The 12,519-nt window shown below is 42.0% G+C and overlaps 1 protein-coding gene across 1 annotated transcript in view; it reads right to left on the bottom strand.

Annotated features, from left to right (window-relative positions):
• The window catches only part of LOC311224112 (transmembrane protein 120A-A-like), a gene marked incomplete at both ends in the record, with an annotated part of 31,528 nt that extends 19,053 nt beyond the window's left edge, over positions 1 to 12,475 (bottom strand). Inside the window, 7 exons of the mRNA XM_084308945.1 lie at positions 287 to 352; positions 990 to 1,079; positions 1,466 to 1,561; positions 5,280 to 5,339; positions 5,487 to 5,603; positions 10,909 to 11,027; positions 12,413 to 12,475. Coding sequence (XP_084165071.1) covers positions 287 to 352; positions 990 to 1,079; positions 1,466 to 1,561; positions 5,280 to 5,339; positions 5,487 to 5,603; positions 10,909 to 11,027; positions 12,413 to 12,475 — 611 coding nt within the window. The remainder of the gene's footprint in view (positions 1 to 286; positions 353 to 989; positions 1,080 to 1,465; positions 1,562 to 5,279; positions 5,340 to 5,486; positions 5,604 to 10,908; positions 11,028 to 12,412) is intronic.
• Between the last annotated feature and the right edge of the window lie 44 nt (positions 12,476 to 12,519).

Genomic DNA, 12,519 nt, shown 5'->3' with positions numbered 1-12,519 from the left:
TTATGGTCAGAGATGGTGAAGTGTGTAGCGAGTGTCTAGCAATTTGTAGATCTGTTGCTTTTATGGACAGATATGGTGAAGTGTGTAGTGACTAGTGAGTGTCTAGTAATTCATAGATCTGACTGTTTTTATGGACAGAGATGGTGAAGTGTGTAGCAAGTGTCTAGCAATTTGTAGATCTGACTGTTTTTATGGACAGATGGTGAAGTGTGTAGCAAGTGTCTAGACATTTGTAGATCTGTTGCTTTTATGGACAGATGGTGAAGTGTGTGTTGGTTCTTCTCACCATGTCAACATGACTCCTGACAGGAAAGCAAAGACGTAGTGGTGGAACACCCACCAGCCTTTGATCCTAGAATAATGCAATACGCACGCCATCAGTGTATTGCAGAAGTCTGGTATGTATTCAAAATGAAACCTTTCAGAAATTGGTATTTGAGAAATGGTAATGGTAATGAACTGGAGTTATCATTATGCTTAGATTAGATTAGATTAGATTAGATTAAAATGTATTGTCATTATACAGCACAAGTACAGTACAACAAAAATAAGTTTGGCATCCAACCAGAGTGCAAATGTAACAATAAAGTTCAATAGTAATATACAATGTACAGGTGATTAAACTGGGTATAAAATATATAAATGAGTACTACTGAGTATAGTGCTAATAAGATGTATGTACAGAATTGTAATATTAATATGTACAGTGATACAGGTATAAAGACAGTATGGTAGTAAGTCATACTGGCCAACAGCTTAACTAGTAAGAGCCTATGCTAAAGTGGTTTATTGCTTAGTGGTTTATTGTTTTAACCCTTTCACTACCACACTACCAAAGGGTTAACCATTTCACTGCAACAACACAGAAGGTTAACCCTTTCACTGCCACACGACAAAGGGTTAGCCCTTTTACAACCACACTACAGAAGGTTAATTCTTTCACTACCACACTACAGACGGCGGTTTAGAAGAGAGGATGAGTTGTTGACCTGGAGCCATTGCTGATGAGGACGCTTTCTCTGATGGTCAAGGTGCAATAGTACCATACTAGCAGGAAGTGGAGGATCGCGTCAAGGAATCTACCGACAGTGGGCAAACAGACATAGAGATAAATTATAGATTGTAACAAACATACTACTCCCTTACAAAACGTATCATGCTAGTTTGATGGTCATTTCAGTTTTAGAATGATACCGGCCACTGTATAAATAATTTACCATGCCATGTTAAAAGTCATATCACCATGGTACAACTTTTGCAGTTAAATAAGACCATGGTGTAATCCAATTTAAACAATGATATCAATTATTATACCTACTTTTTGGGGAAATACCATGGTTCATTTTTGTAAGGGCGATGTTACAAACAAACAATAATAGCACACTGAAGCATTAAGATCTGTGCTTCTTTTTGCTTAGTTTTTTGGTGCTTCAAATTATATATATAATATAAAATATATATTTACCTGTAGCTCACAAAGAAATAGCATATGAAGGAACAGAGTAGCAGGATAAATGTGGTGTAGAGCTTGAATGTCTCATATTCATCTTTGTAGGCGAACCTGAGGAGGACACAACAAATTTAAGAATCAAGACTGTATTTTCTCTTATAGAATTGAAACATACAGAATTTCAGCGTTGGCCTATTATTACCTTTTGCTTACTAGCCTTCATCTTACCCAGCTTACCCAATAGTTGTGGCATTACAAGCATGATTTAATGTTGCTTGTTGGTATACAATTAATGAACTAAAAGTAATTTCCAAGAAAAGAAAATTATAACCGAACAGCTCCCTCTAATGGAGAAGAAGTGAGAAAGGTTGTTTTTCTTTTATTATTGTAGACACATGAATGTGTCTGTGAACAGATATCACAATCAATACAGACATTCAACAGGACTTTCCGATATGTTCCCTTGGCAGGACGAACACTAGGGGGTGCTGCGGGATAGTCAGACTGGTGGTCAGAAGAACGACGTCCGGTGTACTGTGGAAGACACGAAGAAGTAAGGAACACGCCCTCTCTCTGCGCTGACCGTCGACGAGAGCAGGTGTGCGATAGCGAGCTCCCGCGAGCATCCAGCTAACGGCTAATAAAGTGGCCCAGTGACTAAGTGTAACGCTGTGTATAGTGTATAGTGTATAGTAGGGCTGACCCCTATTAGTCGATTAGTCGACTAATCGGTCGAAAGGAGCCGTAGTCGACTGGCCAACATCTTAGTCGAATATATATATATATATATATATATATATATATATATATATATATATATATATATATATATTAACGCTAATGGCACGCATACCAGAGGCTAACTGCCTACGAAAACAGGCACAGAGGCACTGAAAGAGGATTTCACCCATCTAATGAACATACTAGACTAGACAAATATCAAGATGTATCCATCAGTGGACCAATTGCATGCTTTTGCAGAGGACAAGAAGCCTTCAGTAGACTCCTTCAGACATTAAGCACACCCAAAATGAAATGGAATGATAAAAAAAATTATAATAATAATAAAAAATAATTATACTTTTTTCTTTTTTTTTGTTGACCAATAGTCGACTAACGGCTAATTTTGGCCAATCATAGTCGACCATCCAAATCCTTAGTCGGGGACAGCCCTAGTGTATAGTGTAAAGTGTATAGTATCGAGACGTCGCGCCGGCGAAGAGAACGGTCAACCGACCAACGTGAGAGGACGACGGAGACTCTGCGAATTAGAAGTCTAGGTTGTGGGCGGCTAGGTGGTGTAGTGGGAAAGGCGCTCGCCATCAACTCTGGAGACGCTGGGTTCGAATCCAGCTCTCGGCGTTGCTATCAGCTTGGCTGGTCGTTCATACTAACACAATTGGCAGTATTAGGGGTGGGAAAGCTGATGGGTGGGTCCTGGGCATTGTGGACAGCGACCCCTACAGTTCGGTCGGGGCGCCTGCACAGCGAGGGTAGGATCTGGAGGGAGGTAGTGTGACCTTCCACACGTTACACTTTCCCGGTGAGAATCTGCACTGCCAGGCTGGCTGCCGGCTGGCTGCACATGCGTCGGAGGAAAGCATGTGACAGTCTCCGGCCTCCCGGACCAACAGTAGGGGGGAGTGCGCAACAACCAGGAAGGGGGTTGGGAATTGGCATAACGACTAACAGTGGGATGGGAGAAAAAATTGGAAAAAAGGAGGGATTTTTTCTTTTTTTTAATAAAAAAAAAAAAATAATAAGTCTAGGTTGTGAGCTCAGGTAGCCGCACCGGCTATTAGGTAACACTGTCATCGTGAGTTAGCCTGTTAGCTTAGCTCGTCGCGCACCCAGCTAACCGTGAAAGGAGTACGCTTCAACCCAAGGCTTCCACTGGACGCTTCCAGCAGACCAGCAGACCACCTACTGACTACCCGCATCATCCCGGCCGGGGTGAACCAGGTGACGGTCTACAGAGACCCCTTTTATCGCCGGAGAAGCACTGACTTCATGATACATGCGTGCTAAAGCCAGCCATGGCTAGACTGTTTAACGTGAACTTGACATTGTTAGTAAGCGCCGTGGCGGCGAACTTTGCTAGGCACGCGTGTTCATTAAAGGGACAACCCGTGCTTTCTCCTGGTCTCTCGAATACAGCCTTTTATTTGCTCAGGCTCTCAAGGGAGTGAAAGGGCCATTGTGTTTGCGGCCACAACGTCCCCAAGCTACGACCGGGCGCTCCAACGGGGTTTTCTTTCTTCTTTTATTTTGGTAGTAACTTTAATGTGCCGGCTTAGTACAGGTGTGGGCCCACGCAGGTTGTATGTACACGCTCCAGGTTACCCGCGGGGTTGAACCGTGGTTTGTACTAGCTGTTTGTGGTATATGTTCCACGTTACCCACAGGGTTGAACCGGGGTGGGTATTAGTATCCTGCATTGTGCTAATGCAGCACCTCCTTAAAGGGAACATGCCCTATTTAATTAACATTGAGTGGAAGCGTAATAACATGTTTCTGTGACTGCTCAATTCCCATTTTTCAGTAAAACAAGACTGATAATTGGATTCGCTGTGTGCGTGTGGTTTTATGGTGTCGTACTGTCTAACTTCTTTTAATACCCTGTATTTCACCAAGCAGGGTAGGTGTTAATTTCGGGTCTCTCCACAGAGAAATGTATGGTACTGCTTTGGGGAGAATTACACCAACCACTACTTCCAACGGGTGTGAGGGGGTGAATGAATGAATGAATGAATTAATGAATGAATGAATGAATGAATGAATGAATGAATGAATGAATGAATGAATGAATGAATGAATGAATGAATGAATGAATGAATGAATGAATGAATGAATACTTTATTTAACAGATTGCAGAATGGGTACAATACAGTACGGCTCAATACACACAATTGTTAAGGGGATGCAGACCTGAGAAAGACGTTTGTCTTGTTTCCATCAGGGTCCCCCATTTTCAATTCATATAGACATTTATGACATACACAACATACATGACATTTATGGCATAAGGACATATAAGTATTTAGTACTGATACATTTGTGACTTAAACGGTATTCAAATATACAGTACTGTTACCCCTAGATCCTGACAGAGTATATACATATGATGGGGAGGGGACTGTACATTAGGAGGGGGTGGGTGGGTGGGAGATAAATATACATACGGCGGGGAGGGAATATATACATGCGGTGGGGAGGAGACTGTCTATTAGGAGGTGGTGGGGGTTTTGGGCATTTTTTACGGTGGCCAGTTTCGAATTGCAGCCTCCCGTAGGTGCTCTTTAAGAGCGGTTTTGAATGTGGGTAGGGATTCACATTCCTTTACAGCTTTGGGTAGGGCGTTGGGTGTGGAGCGTACTAGGGGAGCGTGGGTGATTAGAGGTTACTGAGTATTGCCCTTAAGAGGCGGGAAGGACCAGTACACCAGTCCTAGGTCAATAAATCCTAAGGCCCTATAGGTCACCTTTGCTAACCTTAAGCCTAGTACCTCAACACTGCAGTCGGGGACCCGGCTGGACTCAGCTCTGCCGGGTGCCTACTATCCGGTGCCAGTAGAATAGCACCCTCACCAAGTAGGGATAATCCACCCTTCTACATTATCATTATCATTATTGTTATTATTATTATTAGTAGTAGTAGTAGTAGTAGTAGTAGTAGTAGTAGTAGTAGTAGTAGTAGTAGTAGTAGTAGTAGTAGTAGTAGTAGTAGTAGTAGTACTAGTGATAGTATTATGGCACTATCCTACAAACAGGTAAACACTCTGGGACTTTATTGTCATACGTGACATGTTATTATGACTCCTGCTACTTACTTGGCCTGCTTGTTGAGAAGAGTTACATCTACATTTCCCAGAACCAGATTGAGGTAGATCCTGCAGTTTGACAGATAGTGATGAAGAAACATGTAAAGTCATAATTTATCCACTTTGAGGAATCTGTCACTTGGAGAAATTAAATCTTAATGTGAGTCACAGATGAGCCCTGTATTAAAAGACTTGTGACTGTAGTGAAGTTCACACCCATTCTTCTTGGGAAGAAAAGCCTCCATTTCAAAGAATACATTTGGTCGTGTCTTGATTTGCTCCTTTATTCCATCCAAGGTGTTGGCTTCTGCCTCTGCTGTTCCTTTACTGCATCTGTTTGATAGAAGACAACCCAGATGTATGAGTATACAGGTCTGTATGATGATGGCAAACATTATTAATGAGTGTGTGTGTGTGTGTGTGTGTGTGTGTGTGTGTGTGTGTGTGTGTGTGTGTGTGTGTGTGTGTGTGTGTGTGTGTGTGTGTGTGTGTGTGTGTGTGTGTGTGTGTGTGTGTGTGTGTGTGTGTGTGTGTGTGTGTGTGTGTGTGCGCGTGCGTGTGTGTTGATAGGTCTTCTCAGAGGACAGCTCCCTCAAATGTGATACTTGTTGTCATGTCTCTCAGAGCTCCACCATAAAAAACCTTGGAGTCATTTTTACTTCCTCCCTCATTTAATGCACATATTAAAAATGTCACCAAAATTGCCTTCTTCCATCTCTGTAATATCGCACAAATCCACCCTATTTTAACTCTGGTCGACGCTGAAACCCTAATTCATGCATTTGTCTCATCACGTATAGATTACCGTAATGTGCTTTTTTCAGGCCTACCTAATTCAAGCGGCAAAAATCTTCAACTCGTGCAAAATGTGGCTGCACGGATACTAACTAAAACTAGAACATTTTATCATATCACACCAATTTTGTCCTCCCTACACTGGCTTCCCATTCAGGCCAGATCTGACTTTTAAAGTGCTACTCCTCACTTACATTTTTTTTCTATGGGCTCGCCGTTTTATCTATCCAATCTCATTTCACGATACTCGCCCGCTTATGCTCTGCGTTCACAAAATGCGGGGCTCCTATCGATTCCAAGGGTAAAAAATTAATCTTTTTTTTTGTATCCACTTTTTCTCCTTATTTTTCAATTTTTCTCCCATCCCAATTTCGTATCGCCAATTCTCCCCTTCAATTCTCCCCTTCAATCTTGAACGTTGCTAGACTATGCCTCCCACTGGTCGGCTGTAGTGAGGATAGAAGCCTTGCATCACGTGTTCCCTCCGGTACACGAGGAGGCAGCCTGTCGCATCTTTCCACCAGACAGCCCAGACTCTCAGTGGCAAGGAGTAACGCGTGGGAGGCTCACGCTGCCCCCGATACTTCCTGTCTCTGCTGTACAGGCGTCACCCAACCGACCTGTAGGAGTCGCTGTCCACAACGTCCAATCCCCACCCATCGACTTTCCACCCACTACCTCTGCCAATTGAGATAGTATGACGACTAGCCCAAGCCGCAGGCAATGCCGACTCGGGGAGTCGAGACCGGAGTCTCTTGCATTGGTGACGAGCGCAATCTCCGCTACGCCACCCAGCCGCCCCCCCGGTAAAAAAAATAATCTTGCTGGCCACAGAGCCTTTGCCTACTGCGCTCCCTACCTGTGGAATAAATTACCCGCCGTCGTCAGGTGTGCCTGCTCTGTCGAAGCTTTTAAATCCTCTCTAAAGACCCATCTTTTCTCTCTCTCCTTCAGCCTACCCCGATCTCACCTGGTCGGGGATAGACCCTTATTTTAATCTGTCTAGTTCAGTTAGGATGTCTGTTATTTGCTCAAAAAGCAGACATGGGAGATTTTCTAACCCCTGTCCCTGTCTCTCTGAGTGGATATATCGATATACAGATTCCAGTGACCGTTCTACCTCATACTGGATATGAGCACCACTGGCCCCATGGATCAGCTTCATACAGCCTTGTGTCCGACCTACAACGTCAAACCATACCTGCTCTACCTCAACCTGTTCTGAGTAGTTCTCCTGCCCCCCGGGGCAAATGGCCCTGTGCCATCGTCTTAACCCTTTCAGACGATGAGGCATGCTGTATACTAGCGCTTGTAGTCCTCTGCCTCTTTGTTCTTGGTTCTATTTACTACTTTAATTTCATAATTTTCTTATATACTTTGATTCTATGCTACTATGTATATTTATTACATGTATCTATTGCTCCTATGTCTGCCCACTGCAAACACAGGAACTCTCTAACCCCTGTCCCCGTCTCCCTGTCTCTCTGTGAGTGGATGTCTTGTGGTGATGGCCAAGGTGGTGGATGTCTCGTGGTGATGGCCACGGTGGTGCGATCTTCTCTACGTCGCCCCCATACTTCAAATGGATCAGAGCGAAATACACACATACATTCATCCACTTTAGCCTTTTTTCAAAAATGTTCTTATGTACCTTAGTTGCTATTGCATAATTATGTGTTGTACTTGTATTACATGTATATATACATACATACCAACTATTCGCCTGTTTTATTCTCCACCCATCTATCATCCATAGCAACACTATTTATCACTGACATCCAAGTTGGGGGATCCCCTTTGAACAGCCCATCTGAGGTTTCTCTCCTCCACACACCTGTGGTGCTTTTTTCCTATTGCTAGGTTTTAGTTCGTTTTTCCTCATCTTCATTGGGGAATGTCTGGGAGTGTCGCATATTTGGATTTTATGGTGTTTTTTTGTTCTTGATTTATTTTGATGTTTCTTCTTGACTTGTTCAAAGAAGACTTGTACAGCCCATGGGGGCATTACCTTGTGATTTAGGGCTTTTACAAATACAATTTGATTTGTGTGTGTATGTTACTCTGTCAACACCTTTTGCATTGCTCTTATTCTGTCTATTTTATACTCATTCTATGTCTGCACTTACATTGCTTTTATTTAGTCAGAGACCTGCTAATAGTCTTTTATAAATTGTAATGTCAGACATCTATCATAATCAATAAGTCAGAAACCCGCTAATAGTATTTTATAGATTTGAATGACAGAAATCTATAAGAAAAAAAGAAAAAGGTTTTAACTCTTTCAGTGCCACTCACGAGATTTCTCGTGTTTTTTTATAGGTGGTTGCTAGCCACTCACGAGATTTCTCTGAATTATTATTATTATTTTTTTTTGCGATCTGAAAAATTATTGCATCACCCGAGCCTACCCGAGTATTGCCGAGCTGCGCCGGTGATCACTGTGGAAAAAAGCGCCCCCTGTCGTCTCCCAGATGACATAAGTGATTTTGGAATGGACTCAATGAAAATGAATGGGGAAAAAAATCTGGTACTCCACATTTTCCAGTTCACTGATCCAGCCGGGGTTACTAGAGTTCATTCTGGAGCCTCAGATCCCCGCGGATCATGGAGATCCACTGTGTCGCGTTGGATCCATACACGTATCGATTTTTTCGAATGGTGATCAGGAATTGGAATATACCAGTTGGATACCATCTGATGTCAGGTAAGGACTCTATGTTATCAGTGGTAGGATAATCAGAGTAAGTTTGATGAAGTTATAAGCTGTTTTGTGAAATGTCTTCTTTCGGTTTCAATGTAAAACTCCGAGAGGAAATCAACGAGGCGATTATCCGCGCGCGGCCGTAATGTGCGTGCGTGCACGTATAATATTGATCATCTAGCGTTTATTTGAAAACGATTCATAAAAAGGCCGACGAATATCAACGTTGTGGAATATTCTACTAAAAGACGATTTTCATAGAATGCTCCAGAATTAGCTGTTTTTTATATCAAAACGGGGGCTTTTCTAACTGCTCTGAAACGGCAACGACGCGATAAAAAAACAATCTGCCTTCACAGCACTGTCTGGAAAATAGTCTTTGATAATGCGATGGGCAGATTAGACACATAGCCATAATCTAAAACATAGATTAGGCGATATTAACGTTAACATTGGCGCGGATGGTGGCATTCAAGCGGTAAAATGGAAAACCAGGCGTGGCACTGAAAGAGTTAATGTCAATTCTCTGTCTATTTTACGTCTACATCACTGTTGTGAAGCACTTTGCGCTCCAATTCTTGTATGAAAGGTGCATAAAGTTCATTATTATTATTATTATTATTATTATTATTATTATTATTATTATTATTATTATTATTATTATTATTATTATTATTATTATTATTATTATTATTATTATGTTGTGTCCCTGTGTGCTTCTGTGCCCATGTGTCTATTAATTAGCATATATCCATTAGAGTGTACGATATAATCCAATTGAAATCATGATACCGATGGTGATGCACCTCCGAGGCCTTGGATCAGTTATTTACCGTCGTCTGTCCGTGGTCCTGTCAACTGATTAACAGTATTAACAGACTGTTAACAGATTAACAGTCAACGCGGTTTCATTGCTGGGTTAAGTACTTCTATTCTATTCACATAATATGCTTACTTCATATATCTACTCCATTCACATATATGCTTACCACTTGTATCTATTGCTATGTCCGCCCACTACAATCACATGAGCTGTCTAACGCCTGTCCCGTCTCCCTGTCCCCCTATGAGTTGCTGTCCTGGAGTGCTGACCGGAGTGTCGGACGTCCCGTGATGAAGGCCGGGAGGTTGCGACCCCCTCTGCGTGCCCCCCTGTCTCCGGAGGTCTCGTAGTGGTGACCGGAGTGCCGGACGTCCCGCGATGATGTCGGGGAGTTCGCGACCCTCTCTGCGCCGCCCCCTATCTCCCTGTCTCCGGCTGTCCCTGAGCAATGACCGGAGTGTTGAATGTCCCGTGACTAAGACGGGGAGGACGTGACCCTCTTTGCGCCGCCCCTGTGCCTCAAATAGATCCGCTATCAGCTCTATCTTTAATCTTTCAAAATGTTCAGTTGCTATCGCTATTAGCTCTATCTTTAATCTTTCAAAATGTTCAGTTGCTATTGCATGCACTCATCTGTGTTTCACTACACACATGAGTGCATGCTTACCAACTGTCCGTCTGCAACACTACTATCACCAACATCTAAGAAGGGAGATCCCCCCTTGAATGGCCCTTCTAAGGTTTCTCTCCTCCACACTGCCTGTGGAGCTTTTTTCCCTATTGTTAGGTTTTAGTGAGTTTTTCCTTACCTTCGCGTGGGGTATGTCTGGGAGTGCTTGCATTCTTTCATTTATTTGCATTTATCTTAAATTTTTTGGACCTTATGGTGTTCTTGTTCTGTTCTTGACTTATTGTTATGTTTTCTTCTTGACTTGTTTAAAGAAGACCTGTACGGCCCATGGGGACATTAATGTGTGTTGTCGGGCCTTATAAATAAATTTGATTTGATTTGATTTGATTTGTGATCAGAGTATTTCCACTACCGTCATTGTACTGACCAAAATACAACGGAAATACTATGATACTATAATAATATGATACTTTAGTGTAGAAAAAATAGGGAATGCTGCACTGAGTAAAATCACTATGGACTTAGTATGGACTTTCTATGGACTATGTTAGCAGGACAACCGCTGTCTTTAATCCTATACTATGGTACTTCTTTTGGAAATATGATGATACTTTTTTGGAAGGGGTGTGTGCGCGTACGTCTCTGTCTGTGACTGTGGTTGTGTGTCAAAGTATATTGCAGCACCTACTTCTTCATGAAATAAGACATGTCCTTCAAGCTTCTGCGCTGGCGGGCGATAGAGGAGGAGCAGCTGCTCTGCAGCTTAGAGATCTCCTCTAACTTCTGCAGGTACTGCCTGTGTGTTTCCTGGATGACAGGGGAAAAGAAGTGTTACGTCCATATTCAAACCAAGACTTATTTTATATTATAATGTCATTCAATTAGGTTATCTATGACAAAGTAAAACACATCATGACAAGATAAAACATTTTCACAAGCCCATGTCCCACTGAAGCATTCCATTTTTTTTACCATGGGTCTCAGGAGTATTTTCACAAATATAAAGTGCGGTACAAATTGAATTTATTATTATTATTATTATTATTATTATTATTATTATTATTATTATTATTATTATTATTATTATTATTACTTAGGAGTAAACATTATGTCATTATGTGGGGACCACCACCACCATACATAAAGTTTTCACTCAATAAGTGTGGAAGTTCCCCTGCTCTGCTGCATCCGTTCTCCATTAGTAGAAGTGCATGTTTTTTCCCTTGCAGTAATGAAGCAAACGTCTGTATAACCCTTTCACTACCACTACCAAAGGGTTAACCCTTTCACTGCGACACTACAGAAGGTTAACCCTTGGCTTTCACTACCACACTACAAACGGTTAACCCTTTCACTACCACTACCAAAGGGCTAACCCTTTCACTGCGACACTACAGAAGGTTAACCCTTTCACTACCACACTACAGACGGTTAACCCTTTCACTACCACACTGCAGACGGTTAACCCTTTCACTACCACACTACAGAACCGTCTGTAGTGTGGTCGTGAAAGGTTAACCTTCTGTAGTACTAGTGTGGTCGTGAAAGGTTAACCTTCTGTGGTGTGGTAGTGAAAGGGTTAATATGCTAACTGCAGTGGTTGTCAAAGTGGGATCATTGAGGCGGGTCCAGAGAGTTCTCAGCAAAATGGGGACAAGTTTTACATCACAAATATTCTGTTTACTAGAAGTTAGCATATTAAGTTAGCATAGTTAGAATGTAAATAAGAATGACTATTCTGTTATCTCCTCACCTAAGGTAATATAGACAGTAATGGAATTCTTGACAAAGCATGTCTGACAATAAATCTGCAGGGGAACCCTGGATTAAAGTGGATATTGATTGATTGATTGATTGATTGAAAACTTTATTAACAGATTGCAGAATGGGTACAGTAGAGTACAGCTCACAATTGTTAAGGGGATGCAGACCAGAGAAAGACTTACGTCTTGTTTACATCAGGGTCCCCCATTTTCAATTAATTGTAACATATATGACACACACGACATACAGATAGACAGTACTGCTACATCTATACATTTATGACATACCAGATTTGCAAATACAGTACTGTTTGTGATACAAAAAGTGTCCAAAACGGGGATCCGTGGACCATTGTTTAAATCTGGAGCTCTGCCCCCTTGGCATAAAAAGATTTGAGAAACATACTGACTAATACTGAAGGATCTTACCTGAATATGTTGATACTCTTCCTCAATTTTTTTCCATTCCCCCAGGATCTCTGATAAAGGCATGTTGTCGAATCTTCACCTCTTCAAAGGCTAAAATGTTCACTCTG

This window comes from Notolepis coatsorum, assembly GCF_963971535.1.
Source record: "Notolepis coatsorum genome assembly, chromosome: 1".
NCBI lineage: Eukaryota > Metazoa > Chordata > Actinopteri > Aulopiformes > Paralepididae > Notolepis > Notolepis coatsorum.
Note: the sequence above shows the minus strand (reverse complement) of the source record. Positions and strands in the feature narration are given on the sequence as shown.